Source organism: Falco peregrinus, chromosome Z, assembly GCF_023634155.1.
Source record: "Falco peregrinus isolate bFalPer1 chromosome Z, bFalPer1.pri, whole genome shotgun sequence".
Classification (NCBI taxonomy): Eukaryota; Metazoa; Chordata; class Aves; order Falconiformes; family Falconidae; genus Falco; species Falco peregrinus.
The window spans coordinates 69249806-69273823 of record NC_073739.1 but is presented as its reverse complement, the minus strand read 5'-3'; the positions used below and the strand labels follow the sequence as shown (position 1 = coordinate 69273823).

Here is a 24018-nt window from a genome sequence, read left to right as displayed (position 1 = left end):
AAATTTATGATATTTTTTTTTTCTCTTGAAAAGGTTCTTTTTCACCAGAGATCTCTCAAATTATTTTTGGTTTGTTAGTAGATTTTTGGTTAAAATGTTCACCAGGCAAGGAGTTAATTTCTCAATACTAAGTTTGCAACCATCACATGAAAGGAAGGATAAAGGATAAACATGTTTGGACTCTTATCTGCCTCTGAGCTTATCTGTCCTCATGAAATACAGTATGTAGACAGAAGAATAGGCACATGCACATGTGCACATACATACATACATACATATACACACACACACACACACCCCCACCAAGAAGATTGTTTTTTTCCAGTAGATGCACATCATTGTGTTGGTAATGATGTTCCTGCACGGTGCTAATGAGTACAAGCTTTTTTTTTCCTTTTTTTTTTTCCTCCTGCTTATATTAATGAAGCCTTTGTATTTCTAATGCTGTTTGGGTCCCTGTTGTAGGGGTAGGTGTATGTGTCTGGCAGATATTCAGCTCTTCAGTTATTGTCATAGTGTTAAGTTCTAAGTATGGTCTTTCTTCTTAAATGTCACTATATTAAAAAAGGTAACAATTTTGCTGTTTATAAGATGAGGTTTTGTAACAATTACATGTGTGCTGTTCTGTAGCCCTTGTGATCTGTTGCAGCAGAACACAGGACAAGTTTTCTAGAGGGACCAAAGTTTTCTAGAAGGAGAGAGGAAAAAACTGGATAGAGCACCTTGTTTCTCTCATAAGGCCATCTCGGTTGCTTAGAGAATACAGGAAAATCGTTGGTGCTGTGATATGTATTGGGTTATGCAGGAGTGTTGCCCACTTTATTAACCTCAATTTTGGCAGATATTTTCTCCAGAGACCTGCAGAGTTGCATGCTAAGGGTTATTATGGTCCTAAGCACTTTGTAACCTTTATTTTACATACCTGCCAGCTGACAAATGTAGCGTGAGAGCAGAGCTGAATAGATGCAACTAAGAGCATCCAAAATTTACAGCTAGTAAAAAGCCAGCCTAACACGAAACATCAATGGCAAAGGCAGAAGTATTCAGACATCTTTTTTTTTTTAAGCCTTTTTAACTTGGTTCCATTTGCATTTTGTTCCTTTTGCCATCATAGCATACACCACTTCTTCCTGAAATGACTTCTCAACCTTCTGACTTCTCTTATAAAGATTTCTGCTAGTTTTTCCCCAAACCTCTGCATACACTGCATATAGTCAATCAAAATCCCACATGACTCAGTTTAAATATTTTAGTAAATGAGCTGTCTGCTAAAAATGCTCTCCTGTTCAGCACTGCTGCCATGCAAGTTTAGTACAGGATCTATAAACCAAGCATTTTTTGGAAGCAGAGGGAAACAAGTTTAAAAAAAGAAAAGGAGAGTGTCAGGTTTATCACACTTCAGGTGGGCTGGTTTTCTTTGCATATCACACATATGCAACTGCAGTGATGTAGATTTAAAGCTCAGTCCTGATTTATGGTTCAGTGCTAAACCATTTGCAATATTTTCCCCTCTTTCCTTTAAAACTTTGCAGAAGAACCAACCAGGAGGAATACTGAAGTCCAGCAAAAGGAAAGGGAAGGAATTTAACCTAGATTTTTTTTTTTAAAGCCCAAATGCCCCCAACTTCTATAAATTAAGATGTAATGATGCAATTACATAGTTAACGTTGTAACAATTGTTATCCCTGCAATATCTAAATATTTAGTTGTGCAAATGTTACCTACTGCGAGCTGATGCTCTTTGCTCTTGGTTTAGGTGATCAATATGCTACCGACATGACAAGGGTTTTAGTCTTTCATGCCCAGGCCAGCAGTGAGAGCTCTGCCACCGATCAGTGTCACATGCTGTTACCATGCAATAGCTACATTTCCTCCCGATCCACCATGCCACCATCCACACCACGCCAGAGTGGGTTCCCGCGTTCCTAAGGGGCTTGCTAGGAAGTACAAAACAGGTCAGAGAGAAGCAGTGTGGGGAAGACTGCCCTATACTCAGCACGGGCTCCTTCTGAAAATAGGCACGTCAAGGGATAATTCAGCACCTTCCACAAGAATCACATTTGCTTGGAATATCTGCTGCATTTCAGTAGGGAAATCAACTTATGTATGTTATTAAGGTAAATATACTAAACATGGAGTTTTCTTGGTCTGTACAGATATATGCACACATATGCTTAACACTTCCTTTAGGTATGTTGACATGCTAAACTCAAGTTAAATACCTTTGTAATATTAAGTAAAAACATTTTAAATCCTTTTATACCGGAACACATGTACAAATATAATAGCCTTCTCGCTCTTCTCTTATGCAACAAGTAAACAATACTTTTCCATTTACTCCCATGTACTAGAAACCGAAGTGAAGTTTTTTTCTGAAAGATTCAATAAAAATGATAAAAGTCAAACACTCGGGATGTTTGACTAAGATATTCTTGGGGGAAAAACAAAACCTTCCCAGGAATAAACAGTTGTTTTTATTGCCATGATCCAGTTTTACTGTCCTGACTAGTTATACAAAGCCACCATAAACCTAATTTAACCAGACTAATCCTTCAAATACCAGCTGTATTGCTTAGAGTGAAGAGAAAAGCCATAACCTGCCAATTAATACAGAAATGTAAAGGCAACTGTGATGCATTTATTCACCCTACTTGCAGGACTACAGCCAGAGCCCCTAAGTTACCCCCAGTTTGTCTATCTGCTCTGAAACAAAGCACCTAATCTTAACACCTCCATCAGTCTGCAAGTACCAGACTCACCAGGCTCAGACCTAGCCCACCTGAAGAGCACTGAGTTAGCAAGGGAAGTGCAGACTTTACCAGCATTACACACCAAAAGCAGCTGCTTTAACTGTTGCCATCAGACAGGTACTAGCCTGGTGGCAACAGAGCACACTAAGACAGCAGGCCATTAGCTCTTGCAATAACTCGAGCAGCCTTTATGCTGTAGATGGAAAGGGACACAGGGGTGTGTGAAAGACTGCAGGGCTTAGTAGGCCTCTGCAGCTTAGCTTGCACTGATCAGAGGTGAAATTTTATTGCCCTACTCTAACCAAGCATTGTTGTAAGTAGTATCATCATTTGTACCTATTGCATTAACAACATGGAAAAGTCTTTTTCTTTTCAGAGAAAGTTGCAATTAAGATTTTGGACAAGACAAAGCTGGACCGGAAGACTCAACGTTTGCTATCTCGTGAGATATCCAACATGGAAAAACTGCACCACCCAAATATCATCAGACTGTATGAAGTGGTGGAGACACTCTCAAAACTGCATCTTGTGATGGAGTATGCAGGAGGTGGGGAGCTCTTCACTAAAATCAGTACAGAAGGGAAGCTGCTAGAAACAGAGTGTAAAATAATCTTCTCCCAGATTCTGTCTGCTGTGAAGCACATGGTAAGTTCCTTTTCCTCCCCAGGCATGTTGCCCCTCACTACTCATCAATGTATCTTTTGGTTTTTACCTAGCAGGTTAACTGTTACCAAGATTTCAGGCTCACATTTCTGAGGAGCAAAACAGATCAAGAGCTGTCTTAAAAGCATCCGAGAGAGCTTTCTCATCCACCTGGAGTTACTGCCTCTCTGTTGACAGCTTTTTGGAGGAGACTGGACTGGGAACACCTCGTGGGTGGAACGATCCCTTTAACGTTCTCCTGTCTGCTTTGAGCTGCTGTAGGCAGCCATTAACAAGGCTTCGTTTCTTCCCTCCAGCCATTTCAAAACAGGATCAGTCACTCCTTTCCTTGAAGAAAGTGTTTCAGAGAAGAGGCTTGTTAAATGTTGCAAACGTGCAGCCACTTGCTTATTAATGAATGTGGGAGACCGGCACTTAAAGACAGTTAATTCCTGGTCCTTGCTTTGGCACAAATCTGTGAAGTTAACACCCAGCAACACATTCTCCCTGCCTTGTCTTCAGGGTTGGGATGCTGCTATTTTACCAGAACCCAAAGCATCTTGTAAAGGCAGAAAAGGGGCAATTAGCTACACTACTTCAGTACCACCTCCTCTGAACCTTGCACAGTTAACTACAGCTACTTCAAACAACAGCATAAAAACACAGGAAGACTGTTCTGGAAATCTGAGAATAGCAGCATTCATTACAGTTGGCTCAGGGTGCCCTCCAGTGGCTCATGTTTTCCTGCCACGTAATAGCCTCAGGCAAAGTCAAAAGCCAGGGTGTTCCCAGGTTACACATCTAGAAACCGCATTATAGACTGCTCATGGCATATATAAACATTGCATTTTTTACATCTTTTGAATAAAATCACCATATGTCCTCTAAGTGATGGATTAACTTCAACATGTTTTCCATAGGACAGGTACTCTACAGCTACTGGAATGAACTTTACACTTCCAAGACTGCATCCGTTTCTCAGCATTAAAACCAGATTACCAAGCCAGCCCACATCTATCTTTACTCATACACAAAGACCTCTGCAAAACATTTTACTTTTGCTATACCATATGGTCCATGCTACTGAAATCCCATCTCACTGCCACCAGTACACAACCAGAAGATCCCTGCCTGTTACTGATGAGTTTAAAAATCTTGGGATGCTGAAAGGTTTCCTTATTACCTCCAAATACTGTACCTGGTTACTTTAAAAGCCTGGGCAGAGTGCTCAAACACATCTACTCCTCCCAGTTATTTAAAAGATGAAGCTAAACCCTTAACTAGTCAAGGCAGGTATATTGCCACTAAGCAAAGCAAATTCAGTTTGAGTCCTTAGCTACCACTACCATTTCCAAGGGAGAAAAAAAAAGTAGAAGATACATGTATTTATTTTAGGTTTATAAAACTAGAAGACACGACTGAACTCTGTGCCCTGCAACAACATGAAATACCACAAGGCACAGGTGTGTGCTCTTTTTCTCCTGCCACCACCAGCTCCTCATAGGACACCAGAGCACACAACAGAATTGCAACTTTCTTACTTTATCTAAGTCCACTGGGTGAACTGAAGACCTTCACTTCTTAAGTCCACAACCTTACAATGTATACAAAAATGGAATAGTTACTTGTATCATTACAGAATTACAGTAACTGCAAAAGCAAGTGTTCTGAACCCTGAAAAAAGGTTTTGTGCATGGTTATCTAACTTCGTAGGATTAACTACAATGCCATCACAGATCTGCTTCATGACAGTAGCTGATACTGGTTAACAGGTTGAGACTGCTATTCTTAAGACAACACCCAGCATCCTTCTTCCCGTCTTCACTTACTCTGTTGTTTTTGTATCAGTAGAGATATTTGAGATAAATATTTGTTTAAATATAGATAAAATGTGTTTAAATACTTCTAACTTCCCAATTTCATTGCAATACTTATTTCTGACTTTGTCCAAGGTAACTCCCTTTCTCCTGCATGGTAATTCATTAGTCACTTAACTTTCCTGTAAACAAGCTAATACTAGATTTCCCTCTTGTTCTACAGCATGAGAATAATATCATTCACCGGGACTTAAAAGCAGAAAATATCTTCTACACCAGTAACACCTGTGTTAAGGTGGGAGACTTTGGATTCAGCACAGTAAGTAAAAGAGATGAAACTTTAAATACCTTCTGTGGCTCTCCTCCTTATGCTGCTCCTGAACTCTTCCGAGATGAAAACTATATTGGTATTTATGTAGACATCTGGGCACTGGGGATCCTGCTTTACTTTATGACAACAGGTATCATGCCATTTCGGGCAGATACAGTGGCCAAACTGAAAAAGTGCATTCTTGAAGGGACATACAGTTTGCCTCCCTGCCTCTCAGAAGATTGCCAGAATCTGATAAAAGGAGTCCTTCAGCCAGTACCAACCGAAAGATATTCTGTCAAACTTATTATGAACAGTGAATGGATGCAAGGAATACAGTACCCCAAACCTTTAGAGCCGTTTAAACTGGATCCAAAGTATTTATCAGACAGGAGTACACTCAAAGAGGAAGAAATTGAAGTGAAAAATATTCTGGAAGATCTGGGGATCACAGAAGAACACATTCAAAATAACCGGGGAAGAGATGCACACAGCTCAATAACAGGGGTCTACAGGATTGTTTTACACAAAGTCCAGAAGAAAAGGGCACTTGAATGTGTTCCTATCATGTCCCATCCAGACCCCAAAGAACAAGACTTGAGGACAGGAACCCATTCTTATAGCAGGGTGAAGCACACATCCAAGCTGTGCTGTATTTTATAAATTGCGCTGCAGGCTTTCTACTCTGCACATTTAACAAAGGGTTTTATTCACCTTTCACAAGTTCTGGTGTTACTTTTTTTGTAATTTTTGAATAAACAAAAAATGCCTCATCTCCTTTGTATGTCTCAAGTCACACTGAAGCACTCAAATACAGAGCCCTCATGCGTTTGTTTGTCCCTTGCTCCAGAGGCACAGTACAGCACTGCAAGAACCCCAGTAAGTGACACAGGTAAGGAATCATTAGTTGGAGGTGACCTTTCAGTCATGATCAAGTAATACTGCATTTCACGCACAGAACGTTCTCAGTACAGGCATGTGACAGCTGACTTCTTGAACAAATCATACCTCAGCTCGACACAATTTTACCACTGCAAACCAGGACCATTTTTGCAGAGAACTACATTTAAGCAGAAACCAGACCATAATCTAAACAACTCCAAATTCTTCTTTAAAGTTTCTTCAGCAAACTAAACATGATAAAGTGTGTATCACAGCTTTTTTTTTTTTTAGTTTTATTTGAAGAAACAACAATGCTGTTGTTAACCACAGTTCCCCATTCATCACAATTCAAGAGAAGCAAGTTAGGATATGCTCTTTTACCCTGCACATGTGGTTGCAATTCCCAGTGCATCGTTGGCTGGGCTACCATCTACTAACCTTCTGACACTTTCCATTACTTGCATGATTCTATAACACTCTAGAACTGCTTGGACTCCAGCTGCACTCCTGTAAAGATTTAAGCATACTCCAAAACTCACGTAGTTTTAAATTCTTGCTTTAGCACTAGGCATCAGTATGTGGAACACAACCTGTAACAAAATCCATTTATACATTGCGCATTACAGGCTTGTACTAACTCCTGCCATACTACTTTGGCAAAGGCTGGCACAAAGCAGATTTTGACACTCTTGACCACTACAAGTTGAAAGTTGGATAGCCTGACAACTCCAGTTATTCTGAGCATCAACAAGATGTAGATACTCTGATTTTCAGCTTTAACTGACTATTTTATACTTTAATCTTCAACACCATCAGCACCAATGCAAACAGTGTAAAAGTGCAGTAGCTGTCCTCCGAACAGGCATAGCTAACATGACTAAGCTAAGAGCTGGAGCCCACATAGTCTTAGATAAGGCAAGTAATCCAATACAAGTTTGAGAGGTACAGCTGGTGCTTTCAAATTTAAGGGCAGGATGCCTTATCTGTTGTGGGGACTGAAGAGATCATGATGAATTTAAAGGGAGAAAATAACGTAAGTGAGCAACAGAATGACAAGCCAGCCATGGGAAACAGGACTCATCGAGGCTCAGGCAAGTACAAAGCAAGAATCAATCCCCCTTCATAAAGCAAGAATCAATCCCCCTTCATGGATTTTCTGAGGGGGATAAAAAAATACCAGCTTTTATTAGACAGTAATGAAGATAAATTGAAATTCATAAGCTGGTAATCAATTCCTCCTCTTTAAACAGTTTCCATGTGAAAGCATTTAAGTTACTTTGAAACACTGCCCTGAAACAATGGTTTTGCACCAGCCTAAGCAACCCTTTCTTTCCATTTTTGCAATGGAATGATATAAAGAAAGAAGGTCCATACAGTTTGTGAACCCACAACTTCAGGTCTTCACAGGGCCAGTTTCCTTTTTCTTTCCTGTTAAAGAAAAATGCATCCTGAAAACCCAACAAGTTAGCACTACTCCAATGGGTCTCAAATATCTCAAACTTTATTTTAATGAAGGATCAGCCTCACAGCCTGTGAGGTCCCTGTGGTTAACTTTGTGCCAGTAGCTCACTTCCCGGCTTGTCCACTGCCAGCAATGGACTTTGTTCCATGGCACTTTGGTCTCCTGGTGCCAAGGTAAGTTTCACAAGGGCAACCTAAACCAAAATACTTGCAAACACTATCATCATGCATCATTGCTCCATCATTTTCAGCAGAACAGATTAGTACTCATCAGTTTATAATAAACAACCATTTTTACCAAGGCTTGACTGTACAAATACAGCAAGTTAGCAAATCCTAGTGACAGATAACACAAACACTTCATTACACACAAAAAAGATTGTAATTTAACAGACAATTTTTTTTTTGCTACTTTATATTAGGTAATGTAGCTTTGTAGAATTAGCAAAGAAATAAATTCAACAAAACTTCATTCTGTACATTAGCTCAATTTAAATATATATTACAAGCTTAGAAGGCTCATGTCATAGTTAATATTCATTCTGGGCTTTAAAAAAAAAAAACTCCCAGAATGGAATCCCCATTAGCATTGTGTTTCTACCACTTGCAAAATGTATAGCTTTTAGCTTGCATGTTGGGGGGTGGGGGTAAGAGAAAAAGAAGACTCCACTCCTACAGTAATACCAATAGCGAGAAAGACTTCAAAAGTACAAAGCCAAACCCAAAATTATCGTCTTTCAGAAATGTATTATATAAATAATAGCAAGAGGCCAGAGCTCCAAAGTGATCTTCCTCCCTTCCTCTGTTTGCCAATTAAACCAGCTCTATAATACCCAGAAGTTTTATTTGAAAAGTCTGCTGCCTTGGATGCTTCTACTAAATGATCCTGAAAGTTGCCAAATCCATGAACCCATTTCTTTTGAAAGAAAAAGTTACTACCTCCCCTCTTCCTCTTTCCTCCCAGGCTGCTGTGATTTATAATGCAGGTATAAAACCAGTAATATGGATGTTCGGAGCAATTATGTAGTAATCAACACGGTGGGTCACAGACCTTCTTGCAAGAAAACCACCTGCCTGTCTAGCCATTCTCAATCCAGTCATTTTGACAGGGGAGAAAGATTCTATTCCACCAATGAATGTTACTTTGTTCTAAACCTTTCCCAAAACAGGGTGGTGGGAGGTAGACTGGGAGGAGAAAGGGAAGGTGATAAAGGGGACAAAATGAAGTGCAGTATTGAGAAGATTGCTTACTGTCAAGGCACTGAGAACCCTAACATTAAAAGCTTGGACTATGGTGTGTGTGGCAGAAGTAGAAGTTAACAGTGTAAGTTTCAAGTCATTTTACATGGAAAGAGCAAACAGAAGATTCCCCCTAAGTACAAAGACCTTGTAATAGACTACAGGTACTGCTCAGCAATTGAAAAAAATTCAGACATGTTAAGGAATCTACACCACCCCAGAAAGACCCTCCACCTCCAGTATATTCATGATTTTAGTGTTCTGAAAATACTATAAATATCACCATACCATATTGTGACAAATCTTTCCAAGGAGCTTAAACAATTTTTCCATACTCCAATGAAGCACTACCATACACTGAAACTTCAGCGCTACTGCAATCCTTTTCCTCTCTTTCACCCTACCCTCACACCTTGTTTCATTCCCCACCTCACAGAGGTATCTCAGTGCTCCCCATTGGAAACAGTAACAGTAACGCCTTCAGATTCTGTTGTTGCAGGGATTCTTGGCACTTTCTTAGCAGGGCTTGGGATGTGCTAAGAAGAAGGGAAAAAAATCATTAAATAAGATTTTCTAGATCAGACATTCATACTTCAAGGCTAGTCCAACTCTCAAAACAATTCATGCTACACTTGGACGGCTTGGTCTTAAGTCAATCAAATCGGTCATGCTTCATGCCAACTGATTATGTGAAAAGAGCCAGTTTGTTCTTGTTTCAGTCTTGCGCAGTTTCTTTCTTGTTATGATGAAATGTACTTTTAAAAGTCTCATGTTCAGTTTTTTACTTCTGGCTGCTATGTTACATATGTTAACAAAGTATTTCATGTAACTTGTTAAACCGCTTCCTCTTAACATACATGCACATGCTAAGACAAACACATAACTGTTCCACCACCTATATCAAACTTTAAAAGAGTGATGAGTGTTCACCTCATGAACAATGCCTGGGTGGACAACTTCAACTCCTGCTTCCAATGGTCCATCACCCATGAGTGGGCGCCGCGCGTAAGTTCTCCTGTGTTTTTCATCCACACGCACAAGGTACCATGTTCCCTCAAACAGATCTTCTACTGAACACTGTGGGATATAGTTGGCTGTAAAAAAGCCAGTAACAGATACAGTTAGTTGGTTCCTGGTAAGAGTTTTACACAACACAGGCCTTTGCAATCTGGATGTAGTAAGACAGAAAAAACATTTTCATTTCAGCCACATTCATTGGGCCAATGAACACAAACTATTCAGAAGCAGAAAGGGTTGGATATTTTCTTCATTCTACACCCTAGTCATTTAAAGTCAGGTGAATTAAGTGATAAGCATTTTGCTGTAAGACTAGGAATGACTTATATTAATGAAGTTCTTACCCAAATGATGTGTTTCCTGTCTAATCTTCATGTTTTCAGCAAAGACATCAGGAGCAATACATTTTCTTGAGTCAAGTCTTATCTTGAGATCAGAAAGGCTGGCAGTTATTTTGTCCAATGCAGAACCTACAATATAAAATCATCATGTAAGGTAGCACCAGTGCAGAGAGCTGCACACTAGCATGTTCACATTTCAAGCCCATTCAAAATAATTTGAATTACAGAAGCTAAACTTTTAGTCATTTAAAAATACTCCTTATTACTCAATCAAAACATTAACGGAGTTTGAAGAATATTATTTGCCCAAGGCGACACTTAAATGTTCCTGGAGCAGGAACATCTTCCCTTCAGCGTTACTGTCATTAGGCATTGCTCTGCAGGTTTACTTATGCTGGTGAGCTGTGCAAAGGAGTTAACTGTCACCTCTTCCTTTCACTCACCGGGAGTGGCATCCTGTGAAACTCTGATGGAATACAGCGTAGCAGCAAAACCAGAGCCATATGAGAACACACCAATCCTTTGTCCTGCAAGCTGCTCTGGGGAGTACCTGCCAATCAAGCAACAGTTATTTAAACTGAGAATGAAGCCAAGGCACCAATTTTAATTAACTAGAAAGTGGAGCTAGCTTCAAAAGAGCAGCCAGCAAACTGTATTGACAATACACATTTAGCATGCTAAATGCATCAATTATGACTTTTACAACCACAGATTCTAACACTGTTGTAATAGCTGCCTAAGGAAAACAGAGCAAAGAAATGCCCAGAATATGATTATCTAGAAGGCAGCCATTTTTCATTCTGGAGTCACCTAAAGCCTAAAATGAATGACCACATATTGGAAGGCAAAGTCAGAATAAAGAAAAAAGGACCCAAGAGAAATAGTTTAATTGAAACTTAACATGATTTTTTAAAAGTCTGTCATTAAAAAAAGTTATGTAAATACTGATCTAATTTGGCTTTGTTTACTACAGCAAAACAGAGAAGGCATTCTGATCCACTACAGTGGTTTTGTTTTGGTGGGGTTTTTTTGTTTGTTTTGTTTGGGTTTTTTCTTGGGAGGCTGCGGACAGAGGGAGAAGTTGTGGAGGGGCAGGGAAGACATGGGATGGGACAAGGGTTTGAGGCTGGGAAGAGACACCACCTTACAAATAAGATCCTACTTTGGAAGGCAGTAACAAGTTGTTTCAGACCAGCTTCTGATAGAAATTTTGAGTCTCCTTGTCACTTGAACAGATTGTGTGTGCAGGGTAATTTAACTTTAGTCTTTCTGCTTCAGGCAATCCGGCAGGAAAAGGTTTGCTAGATGGTGCTTTTACAAAAGACTTTTTGAAACAAAAACCTTTTATGACCTTACATATAAAGGGCTATGACTTTTTTTTTCCAGTTATATGCTTACTGGGCTAGAAGCGAGGCAAGGCAACCATAGACTGAAGGGGTATACATATTCCCATTCTGATTGGATACGAGTAACGAAGCTTTGGTTTTCTGGTTGAAGAGCTCTGCACTAGCTTTCATAAAAGCTTTTTCCACATCTCTGTCAAAATACGTATCTTCAAGTTTTACATCCCTATTAATAAGAAAGAAAAAAAACCCAGTAGTTCAGAAACAGGTACTAAAATACCAGGAAGTGAAAACACACCTTGGATGTGCAACAAATTAAGGTTATGTAATTAAGGAAGACAGCAGTCATTCTCACCTGAAGGCTTCCAGACCACTGAAAACAGTGTTTGCTGTTTCTGGGTTCTGGTCACTGAGAAAGTCATTCAGCAAGAGTCTAGCCACAGATTTCTGTACCAATTTACAGTAGGGAGAATGAAAGATCATGAATCCAAAGTCATTCAAGGTGAAATGTCTGTCCATCCCCTCTGGAAGCGGAAGAAATGTTGTGTTACAACTTTTGTTTAGTACTTGCTTCAACTATGAAAGTAACGTATGAGGGTGGCAGGATATCGTGATCCTAATGGATCAGCATACAAGAGACAACCATAAGACTAACTGTTGCTGGCCCGTTCATTTTAAACACTGCTGCTACTTCTCTTTAAAAATTGGTTTCTTACTGATCTTTTGCACCAACAATGTCTGCCCTTCTAGAAGAGAAAGCTGCAAGCTTAACTTATATTAAGACTCTCATATTTTTACCCAGCATTTTGACGTAATAAATAGTCTACTTCTATTAAGAAGCATAGGTATGACGAGCAGGTAGTTAAATGAAGTGAAGCATCTACTAAATACATAGGGTAAAAACAAATCAGTATTGGCATCGTTACATAACATTTAAATATTAATGCCAGTAACTTAAGACCCTGAGTAGAGGGGGGGATGACACACTTTGAAGCAAGGTATTATACATTAGACCAACAAAAGCTGCAGAGACTACTGCTTACTATCAGGTACTTAGTGACAACAGAAAAGTAGTAACACATTTCTTACGCAAGAGAGCACACCTTTCAATCAAAAGAACACAGAAACAGGAAGAAAGGGACCCATATACTAGTCTTCAGACTGGACACTAAATACATTGTGTAGTTAGATGTTTCAGCGTTTGCTAGATCTTGCAGTATCAGGTGAAGCTACATACCTTTTTGCCACTGGGCGTGGATTTTGTTGCGATAAACAGTGTAGCAGCGATCTAATGCACTGAGGTAGCACTGTATAGATAGTTTGCCATCAACTACAGGATACTCAGAGACCATATCTGGTTTATAGAAGTCATACGCGTGCTGCATGTGGGTTCCACGTAACCCTGATGAACAGAAATTTACGAAAAGTTGAGAATTAGTTTATTCAGCTGCTTTGAGTGAATTTAAATGCATCACTTAACATCTGTGGGGAAAGAAGTAGTATTTGGCTCTAGTCAAGCAGGTTTTCATAGCCCTTCAGGCCCTTTAAGGTAACATTTCGTAAGTTCTCAACTGCTTGTTAAGCACGGTAGGACTAAGCAGGACAAACACAAGTAACAAATTATTTTCATTATTTCACCTTGAAAGTACAGTGCTCTGTTATTCAGCTCAGAGTCTGCTTTTTGTCAATTTTGCTGTAGAATGCCCAAGGAAATAAACAGATAGGATCATCTCTAGTTGTTCCTTGCTGCCTCCTATTAACAGGACTTGCCCAAATTAACCCAGAGCAAGAGGAGACAAAGTACAATTTCTGACATTCGTGGGATTTAATCCAGCCCTCCAGCAAAGCACAAAAACCAGCAGACAGGCTTCAGGGCAGATCCAGTTATCTGGCTGAATGGTGTATGTTTTCTCACTGGACTAACCTCTCTCAAAAATTAACGGAGCATTTGGACCAACTAGCATAGCAACAGCACCAGCTCCACCTGTTGGCCTGGCATTTCCACTGGCATACACAGCTATGTCTCCAGCAACAACAAGTGCGTAGCGCCCTGTGAAAAACACACAGAAATAACAATGAGAAATAACCAAGAATCTAGCACATTTTAATACCATCAGCAACTTTTAGGCTTTAGTTACAGAGGAGATTATGCAAAAATTATGGGGCTCTTGAATCCTGTCTTTTCTGCCACATCTCAGTTTCCTGGCAGCCACCAAAATTAACAGAAGACCAGTGATCATTAGCCATGTCATTATTTTTTCAGTGTAACTGAACTAGTGGCAAACAGCCAAGGCATTTAAGAAAGACTCTGGAAAAGAAGTTTACCCTCTTGGTGTTACATGCTTAAACATCAACACTGTCATTGCTGTAAGGCAGACTATTCAAAACCAGAGGATGACATAAAAAAACCCACTTGTTGGGCATGAAGCTGAATTGCTACAGGTTTTTCTCATCTCTACTGCTATATTAAAACTTAAATTCAAAAAATATAGCTGCAACTTTTTTTCCCCCCAAAAAATGATCTTTCTGAATACATGCAGCACGTAAACAAGTGAAGAATGAAGGTATGTTAAAAAGGAAAAAAAAAACCAACCAACAACCCTTGTTTCTATTGGTAATGTATTTTCTGCTCTAACCTCTCAGAGCTTTGTTGAACTGCTGAAGTGGATTAGGTGACGACTTGGAAATTTCAGTTACATGAATATGGCACAACAAATTGCTGAGGGTTACTGGGAAAATATGTCTCTTTTTTAATGGTCAGTTTTATTTCAAATACTTTTAAGGAGAGCCCGCTAGAAATGCCGCTAGTTACTGAACCATATCTCTATTTGATAACATCCCTGCAAGAGTTCAAAAAGAAGGTCAAATACATGGTAACTATGGGTTACTGCGATTTTCATGAGAGTGGTGCACAAAGAAGTATGCTTAAGGAAAGAAAGGAAAAAGAGGAAAGTTTGGAGCTGAGCAGGAAAATACCCTCAACTTACCATCCCAAGAACTGGACTCAATCCAATTAACAGCATTAAAAAGAGCAGCAGTGCCTCCATAGCATGCATTGGTGGTGTCAATTCCTTCCACATCTGTATTACCAGATTCTTCAAAAAGCTGCATCAGGACAGTCTTTACAGATTTTGATTTATCAATTATTGTCTCCGTTCCAACTTCTAACCTCCCGATACAATCATAGGAAAGGCTGTTCCTCTCCATGAGCTTCTGAACCACAGTCAAACAGAGAGAATTGATATCCTCCCGGTCGGAGCAGAACCCCATTTTTGACTGGCCTAGCCCAATGGTGTACTTCCCAGCATCCACACCATCATACTTCTCCAGCTCTGTCTGGTCAACATACTGAGAGGGAAAATATATTTCCAGTGCAACAATTCCAACATCTTTGGGCCAACAGGATTCAGCATTCACTGGAAGAGACCCAGGCATCGTGGCAGATCTTTAAGAAAAAAGAAAAAAAAACAAAAACCACAAAACAAGCTGACTTATTCACATCCATTTGAAGAGACCTACTTCCACTTTCTGTAGGTTTACAGAAACAGTTAAATTTCAGGTATTTTACAAGGTCATTTGCAAAAGGTAAGCCTTTGTCCCTGGGGAGACTTTGGTCTAAGTATACTGTAAACATCATGAGAAGTTTTGTAACATTTTACATTAAGGAGTACTTTTAAGCAAAAATACAGATTTCAGCTCTGGAAGCGAGCAGATGTAGGTTAAACCCAAGTTATTTCATGCTTAACAAGCGTTAAGTGTTTAAGAAAAGTCTCAATGTTCATTGTTCTACTTTCACTTATATGCAAAGTCTCAAGTTTATACAGCCAAGCTAAAAACACTGGGGGCTTTTTTGTTGAATGTTGCTCACCGAGAACCTAAGTTTAAAATTTATCCTTCCCAGGAAAGCTCTGCCTTGAAACAGGCCAGGACTTTTCAAAATTATTTTAATTTTTAAACTAAATGACTTAAGTTGCTCCATTTTGTTTACACTTGGAACAAAAATAGCAATTTTTTTTGCTGTGTTTTTATTTTTGTTTCTTTTTGTATTTTTGGTTGGGGTTTTTGTCTGTCTTCAGCATACTGTTTTGCCACTCCAGAGCAGTGGAGCTCCTAACACCAGACCTAGAGAAACATTCCACAGGCTGAAATGAATACAGAGGGATCCTCCCTGGTGGACCAAGTTTTCTTATTTCAGTCCTGTAACTTTACTGTCACTACACTCTATTACTTTAACTCCATCACCCAGGCAGGCACCGCATTCCTACACTTTCACTTAGGGCTTCACAGAGCGTTCTCCCGTTGTGCCCAGCTGCAAGCACCCAACTTCTCCCATCAAACCAGTCAGGTGGATAGCGGCACAGAGCCCTTTGCTGCAGGACTGGTGCCTTTACACGATGTATATAAAGACAGACATTAGGAAGACATTAGCAGTGTTTTCTGTTACAGGTAGCCTTACGCCAGGCCTAAAATACGAGCACGCGGCTGACCATTCATTCCGATCACCACCGAAGATCTTTCAACATGCCTACGATGTACCTGATTTAACCTATTTAATTGTGAAGTATTTCTCTTGCAGCCTGCGTGCATATTCGGGCGGCACAGACGGGAGAAAAAGGCAGCTCGAGGCCGCGCACCGGGGCGCTGCAGTACGGCCGGGCGGCACAGCCATGGTTTTCAGCTAAACAAAACACGATTTTGCGCTGTCCCCGCACCCTGCCGCCCGGCCCCTGGGCCGCCGGCGCCTCCGCTCCCGTAACCCGCCCTGCCGCGCAGCCCCTCGCCTCAGGCGGCCGCCGCCACCGCTGAGGGCGCCGAGCGCCCCCTCGCCAACGCCTCAAGGTTACCCGTGACCCGGCCCCAGGAGACGGCGAGGAGCCACCGGGGCGGCACGGCGGCGGCACGCCACGTCCCACCCGCAGCGCGGAGCGCGGCGCAGAGCCCACCGCGGCGCCCGGCCGCCCCCTGCCACCCCGTCTCCAGTGAGCGCGACCCGGCCCTTACACGTTACGGAAGCCCATCGCCGGCTGCCGGCGCGGAGTGCTGCGCATGCGCGCGGGGCCCGGCGGGGCAGTGCGCAGGCGCGGGGATCCCGCCCCACCCCCCCCCCCCCGTCCCCGCCCCGCCGCGCCCGCGCCCCCGCCCGCAGCGCCTTGCGCGATGAAACGCAGCAGCACCGTGACGGAGAAAAAACCCAAACCCACCCAAAACCAACAGTCAAAAAAAAAACCCCTTCAAAGGAAACCCACCAGCACACAAAATCCCCCAGTCTGAGGGGTTTTTCGACCTTTTTTTTTTTTTGACAATCCCTGGCCACGGGCATCCTGGTGGCACATCATTTCTGTTGCTTTTTTTTTTGCATTTCTCCAATGCTGTAAGTTTTAATTTTTTTGCATGCCTACACCACAGCGAGCCGTACCACATCTTGTTTTAAATCATCTGGATTGAAAAAAAAAAAAAGCAACGAAAATTTCTGCCTCTGGGAATCTTGTGGTCAGCACTAGGATTTGCCATGGCATGGCAGAAGGTTTACACTGTTAGAAATGAGGTGGCCATCATTGCTTTCCTAAAGCCACAGCCAGGGACAGCGCACGGTGGTCTGCAGACTGCACAAGAACTGCAGGACAAACTCACATCCCCTTTTGGCAGTACAAGCAGCAAGTCACACACATCTCCTGGGGGCACAGAGCAGTCCTGGGATTCAGAACTTCTTCCAAGAGCTGCGTTTTACCCCAAATCTGCACAGGCACTGCAGGGGAGAAGGCAGATGCTTTCCAGAATGCAGGTACGCCACCAACAGCGAGATCCCAAGGTATCAGCTGGGAAAAGGACTTTGGGGTCCAGCTCCTTCCAGCACAAAATGCTTCACTTTTGAAAGAAGTGGACAAAAAGGGTGTACAGACTGCTGCCAGCTCAGCTCAGCATCTGGCAGCCACCCCAAGGGCGAGCCTTGTACCCCAGAGCAGGGCTCATTTCTGCTGCCAGAGCCAGAAAGCTGAAAAGCAGAGGCTGCAGAGAATCTTAGGGGCTTAACTTTATTTAAGTTACATACTAAGAGGCAATGCATGCAGCCCATAATGGACTTGACCTTTAATAGCTATAGAACAGCAGTGGCTTTTAACCAGTCAGTGAATTACTAGGAAATGCAGTGTGCCAAAAGGACTTGCACTGTTGGAGAGGGCTGAGGCAAACACTCTGCTCTGCCCTTGGTCTTTACAGAACTCAAGAGGCCAAAATCAGCATTTAGTTCATCCTACTTGCTGCAGTTCTCTCGTCAGAAAACTTTCTGCAGAGGACAGCTAAAGGGAGGCTCTGTCTACAGTGTATGGCTCACTAAATATGTCTCATACAGTGGCAGTCGGGGTGTCAGGCTGTATCACGCCAAAAAAAAAAAAAAAAAAGAGACTGCTCTATAAGCTTGGTTGGATCACTAAAAGAAATAGGGCATATGATAACTAAAGTCAGTCATTACAGGGAAAAAAATATTTACTTGATATAAAACAAACAGACTTTTGTGCTCCTGGTCAAATGGCAAACAATATTCCATCATTGTTTTTGTTTTTTTTTTTACCAAAAACTAAAGCTTTCTCAAAAGCACGAGTTCTTTTAGAAAGCAGAGAACCCCAAATGCTTTAATATAAAGAAGTGAGAAATTTGCTTTGTTTCGTGCCCACTTAGGATCCTGTAGGGAATGAATGAGCACCACAGAGCAGCCCCTGCTCTCTGCTAGTGTTGCCAGAAATACATTCTCCCACAACTGGTGGCTTTCATTGTCTTTGTTAAGAACTTGAGAATGTACTGTCCATAAATTGACCTCGTTATTTCCTGCTTCAGTTTTTCAGTTATATAGAACACTTGACTGAAAGTTGGAAAATAAGCCCCCGACTGTCTGCTACAAGCAACGCACCCGGTAACTCCCTCCCGCGCCTCGCCCCTGGAGGACCCGCGGAACAGACCTTGCTGATGGCCGCTGGGCCACTTCAGGCGGCTTTTCAGAAGTTAAACCGTGATGACCCGGCGGTGCCTGCTATGACATCCCCGCAGAACGGGAGGGTTCACAGGTACCGAGCGTGCCGGACCCCCGCACGCCGCGGGGGGTCGCTGCCTCTGCCCGTCCCGGGGCTGCGCGGGAGGCGAGCGAACCGCGCAACGCCAAACCGCAGAGCCCGCACCGTGCGTGAGCCGTGCGGCCCCGCCCGCCGTGCCCCCCGCGGGGATGCCGGGCGCCACCCGCGGGCACGGCCGAGACCGGGGCTCCGTTACACCCGGCGGCTGTCGGGATGCCCGCACCCTGGGGGCCGCACGCAGGGTCCGGACCGGCCCTTCGCCCGCCGCGATGGCGGGGGTGGGGATGTGCGCGGCAGGGGACACGCCCGCCCCGCCCTCCCCGGCTTGGCTGGGCGCTTCTGTCGCGACACTGAGAGGGGACTAAGGGCCACGCAGAGGGCGCCGCCGCTTCCAAGCTTCTTTGAGGCCCCCAAGCCGGGGGCAGAGCAGCCCCGCAGAGCTCACCCAGCCGGGGGCTCGCCCAGGGCGGGACGCACCCGGAGCCCCCGCACCGGTCTTCTGGGGAGGCGGCCGGCACCGGCGGCTGCCCCGAGCAGGCAGCGCTGCGCCGCGCCACCGGCGATGCTCCACGATGCTCCGGGCAGCGCCCGGCGGGGCCTGCGGGCTAACACCTACGGTAACAGGCACCCAGACACGCCTCTCTGCGCTTTTTTCTTCTTTTTTGCCTTTTTTTCCCCCTCTTATTTCTCTCCCCCCCCCCCCCGCCGCGCGGCAGGCACTTCAAAAGCACCCCGCACCCACACCGCCGCGCCGACCCACCCGCCAGCGGCGCCGCAGCCCCACGCGTGCGGACCCCACGGCTCCGCGCCCCGACACCCGCCGCGGTGCAGGTGAGCGGCGGGACCAGCGCTCGCCGCCCAGCCCGAGGGCCTGCAGGGGTCGAGCCGCCCTCACCTGTCGGAGGCGATGGCTCCCGGTGTCGCTCCGCTCGCTCGCTCACCCGCTGGCACACACAGCACAAGGTACGGCGTGCCGGCGTGCGGCGCCTTTAAACAGCCCCGCCGCCCGGGCGCCGGCCCGCGCCCTGAGCGGCAGCTTCCCCCGCCAATCACAGCCGCAGCCGCCCAGGTCCCGCCCACCGGCCGGCCCGCAGCTGGCGGAGAAGGCGGGGGGAATGGTGTGAGAAAGTGACGCAGCGTGGCCAGAGGGCGGCGCGCCAATGAGGACGCGGCAGAGGCAGCGGGCGCTCAATGGGAGCCGAGCGCAGCGCGGGGGCAGCCAATGGGAGCGCGCTGCCGACCGCGGGTGAGAGTAGGACGGTGGCTGGGCCCGGCGAGGCGAGGAGGCGGTTGCCCGGCAACGGCAGGCGAGGCCCGCCCGGCCCGGCCCCGGCGCGGGGGTCCCGGCGGCGCCCAGGGCGGGGAGACCGAGCGCGGCGGGCCGCGTGTGAGGGGCCGGGAGGCAGCTGCGAGGCCGCGAGGAGCCCCGGGGCTGCTGGGGGTGGCATCAGTCCGGGGCAGGGGCCTGCGGGCCAGCGGGAGGCCGTGGGGCAGGTGGCGCGCCGCTGGCAGCTCAGCCGCACGGCCCAGGCCTGTGAGCCCCCCGTTGCCTGTGACACCCACCCGCAGCCCTGCCTCTCGGCCGGCCCGGACGGGGCTCTCGAACTGGGGCATGCACGGAGGCCGTGCTGGGGAAACTGCCTCACGGAGGATGCGGTGCCCTGTCCTGCCTGCCCCAAATCCTCCTGGAGCAGCCTCTTCCCATCTTGTTAAATCCACCGTGTGCCAAGCCCTGTCTCATGGCGTTACTGTTATCTGGCAAGTCGACAGTTAGCTAATGTATGGGTTTCTCATGCCAGCCTCTGTAGCCTTTAGGCCCTGTGATGATTTGTATCCAGCTAATCCATTGCTGCGCAAGATACTGGGCGTCCCCAGAGGAGTCCTCCCTACCGGTACTGGGAGTACAAACCTTTGTTGCAAATGGGAAACTGCTCAATTAAAATCACATTCAAATTTTAAAGCTTGCATAATTTGGTCGTAGAACGCTGCTCAAGTCAAAGAAGTATACTCCCTTAGCAGCTGGTATCGGGTTCTGTGACATCTGATTGCTACAGCTAGCAGAAGATGCCACCTCACTCACCTCCCACAGTATCAGGAAATAACCCTGTTAGTTCCACCATCTTAAGGGCAGGTAAAAATAAGGCAAAAGAAAGGGAAAAACTGTCACTGAAAGTGTTAACTCCTACCCTGTTTGTTTAATCTGTTTTGAACGTGTAACTGTTACGCTATCCTCATGTAAAATCAGGGATTTCTTGTGTAACTCTTTGTAGTGCAAGGATTGAGAAATACTACAGAGAAATTGGGAGAAGTTTTGTTTGCACGTGATGTTACCCTGCAGTCTTCTGATAAGCTTATGCCAGCCTGTGTACAAGCCAGTTTGATTTGTAATGCTGGAAACGCACACTGACAAAATGTAAACTTGGTAGGTGATGGCATAGTCACATCATGTATACACACTGTTATCTTCTGTGCTTGCAGACCAAATGAACTTCTTGTTAGAAGAGTGGAACTTATGCTCTGGAAAGCTAAAACTTCAATCCCTCCTTCTTTTCCCTTCCTACCCCAAAACAGAACTGTGTCCTTCCTCTGGACTTCAAAATGGGTTCCTAATGCCAGCCTTCATTATGTGCTTTGGTAGAAAAATGTTTCCTGACATCAGGGTACTTGGACTGTTCCAGCTTTAGCAAAGAACAGATGCTCAGGAGGAGATAAAACAGTCCATCTTGTTGACTTTGCAGGAGCTCATGTTAGAGCTGCAAGTGTACGCTGAGACCTTGCAACCCTTTCCCTGCTCCCTGGGGGCTTAGCTGCCTGTGTGTTAGGCTGGCTCTGGTACAACGTGCTCATGTAGCTTCGGATGAGGCTGCAGTGAAAAGAGCTGTGTGATGAGGAGGACAAGGAGGTGTAAGGAGCCTCCACAGTAGCCTCTTCCCCTTCACTTGGGAGCTGTGTTTGAACTTGGGCCCTTGCCTGAGCGGCACCATGGGGGTGCCTGTGCCTGGCTACATTCCTTGCTGATCCTGACCCAGTGACTTGACTTCCCAGCTTCACCTCTGACCTGCTCATGGTTACAGACTTGTCCGGAAACTTGCCTTCTTGGCTGACCCTGCTTGCCATCACCTGCTTTGCTTTTTTGTTTGGACACTGTGAGAGTTTGGGCACTTGTTGGCGAGGTCACTGCCCTGCCTGCTTTGTTGTTGTTGTGCTCAGCTCCTGGCTCACCCACCCTTGCAGGGCACCCTGCCCTTGCTGCTCCCTGACAGCTTAAATCTGCTCACCTTTGAGCCTGCATTTACATGGTAGTGGTGGGGTTTTTTATGATAAATGGCATATTTTCTTTCATAATGGCCAAGGCACAACTGGTTTTTGCAATTTTTTTTTTGGTGTGTAGACAACAATAAATGCAGCTGCAAATAGCAGTCTTCTTATCTATTACATCTTCACAGATCTGATCAAAAAAGGTACCAAAATGATTTAAGATTAGCTTGGGGAGATAATCCATGTTATTGCTCTCTTTACCATGGCCCATGATACAATGTGGTGAATGACATCTCATAGTCTTTGACATTAACTTTCTGTGTTGTAGAAAATAGTATGACATAGACATGCATGAAATCATTGCTATTAATTTAAAATCATGTATTTGCAAAAAAGCCCTCCACCAAATTAACTGCCTAAAGCCAATAAAATTCTAACCAGACTCTTCTATTGTGTCAGTACTGAAGTGCATTTTAAAGATTACAGCCTGCAGATGATGAAGGAAAGATAAAAGGTACAATGTGACAGACAGTTGCTGGATTTTGAGAAGTCTAAACTGTGGTTGAGGACACAGTGCAGTCCCAATTTTTTAATAAATATCTGAAGTTAAATTCAGAGAACAGCTATCAAATCTATGCTGCTAAAAGCAATGTATTTGCCTCCTCAGGATGTTTCTGGATCCCGATACTAATTTAAATTTACATCGAGTCCAGACATCCTCTTCTTGCAGATGAGTTTGATGACTAATTTTTTATAGCCTAAGATCTACTACTTTTTCTTATTAATCAGTACAATCTATTTTATAATTGCTGTCAATAGCATTATTTCTATTCAGCTTTATGAGGCTCCTATCTGCTTTTGCTGTCACTGAGTGTATTGCAAGGAAACACTGTAGAAAAGAATTACTATTATTTCTTCACAAGAAAGGTTCTGCCTATAGTGCTATTGCGACAGACTACAATTGGTTTATATTAATTTCTTAGAAAGATGCAGTAATAATGTAAAAGTTGTCGGTGAAACTGGTTTCAAACCTCTCAGGTAATTAATTTGTAGTCTTCTAACCAAATTATGCTCCAGACATGTGATTGCTACTATTTCTAGCCCAGCTTGTGGGGATGCACGTAATTTTCCTTTTGTGGCTCTAGAGTTTAACCAATCTGTCCGGTGAGATTTTCAGTCAAGACTGTATTCAGTAATTTGGATTAATAAACCAAAAAGGATGCTGCGCTTTGGAAACCTTAGAACTGAAAAGCTGAGAAAGGAGAGGTCAGTTTAATAAAAATTGTTTTACCAAAGAACCTCAGCATGACTGAGAATAACCTTGCAGCAGAAACATGCTCAAACTTGCTCAGATGCTGCTAGTGAGAGGACAAACACACTTCCCCTTTCTTCATTAAAATCTAGCCTTTTTTGATAAAAAAAGGGGTTTGAATTTGAGCCCCTGACACTGTTTTTCAGCTGTGTGGAAGTGGGTTGGATCTCCTAATCCAGTACTGTTTTGAAAGACAAGTGTTTGCAGTCTGATGACTCACCTTCTAGTTTTAAGCCAGTGTATCAAATTTAGGGTGCTGGTTTTGTCTCAATAGACCCAACAAGTGCTTTGCTTCTGTTCATTAATTCTTAAGCAATTCTGTGACTTTGTTTTATAAAGCCTCCTAGAGAGAGAGAGACACTGTCATATTAGGTTAAGTTAGTAACTCTTAAATGAAACAGCCAGATGTTTCTTAAAACCGTTTAAGAGTGAATTTATTGCAGTTTTCAGGAATATTAGTTACAGGCCTAATTTGGATTTAATTCAATGGGAGCTACACTTCTAAGTCACTGACATACTCACTGGTGTTTTGAATAGTGAATGCTGTACCGCTTATCTAAAGGATGACGCACCTGTGTTTAG

At 44.0% G+C, this 24018-nt stretch overlaps 2 protein-coding genes across 5 annotated transcripts in view; one reads left to right on the top strand and one right to left on the bottom strand.

Annotated features, from left to right (window-relative positions):
• The window catches only part of NIM1K (NIM1 serine/threonine protein kinase), a 31939-nt gene extending 25757 nt beyond the window's left edge, over positions 1 to 6182 (top strand). For both annotated transcript variants that reach the window (XM_055790404.1, XM_005241966.3), the window contains 2 exons: positions 3127 to 3395; positions 5433 to 6182. In XM_055790404.1, the coding sequence (XP_055646379.1) occupies positions 3127 to 3395; positions 5433 to 6182 (1019 nt within the window). The remainder of the gene's footprint in view (positions 1 to 3126; positions 3396 to 5432) is intronic.
• On the bottom strand, positions 890 to 19909 carry HMGCS1 (3-hydroxy-3-methylglutaryl-CoA synthase 1). 3 transcript variants are annotated; one of them, XM_055790403.1, is made up of 11 exons: positions 19762 to 19909; positions 14790 to 15247; positions 13727 to 13852; positions 13040 to 13204; positions 12158 to 12326; positions 11858 to 12028; positions 10903 to 11009; positions 10463 to 10588; positions 10032 to 10195; positions 9531 to 9637; positions 890 to 3740 (listed from the first exon to the last, which is right to left on the bottom strand). In XM_055790403.1, exons 2-10 carry the CDS (start codon positions 15235 to 15237, stop codon positions 9545 to 9547), a joined length of 1569 nt encoding a protein of 522 aa, XP_055646378.1. In that variant the 5' UTR covers positions 15238 to 15247; positions 19762 to 19909; the 3' UTR covers positions 890 to 3740; positions 9531 to 9544. The 3 variants fall into 3 exon arrangements, with proteins under 3 accessions (XP_055646378.1, XP_055646377.1, XP_055646376.1); XM_055790402.1 differs by lacking the exon at positions 890 to 3740 and adding an exon at positions 6267 to 7829; XM_055790401.1 differs by lacking the exon at positions 890 to 3740 and having other exon boundaries at positions 7881 to 9637.
• Between the last annotated feature and the right edge of the window lie 4109 nt (positions 19910 to 24018).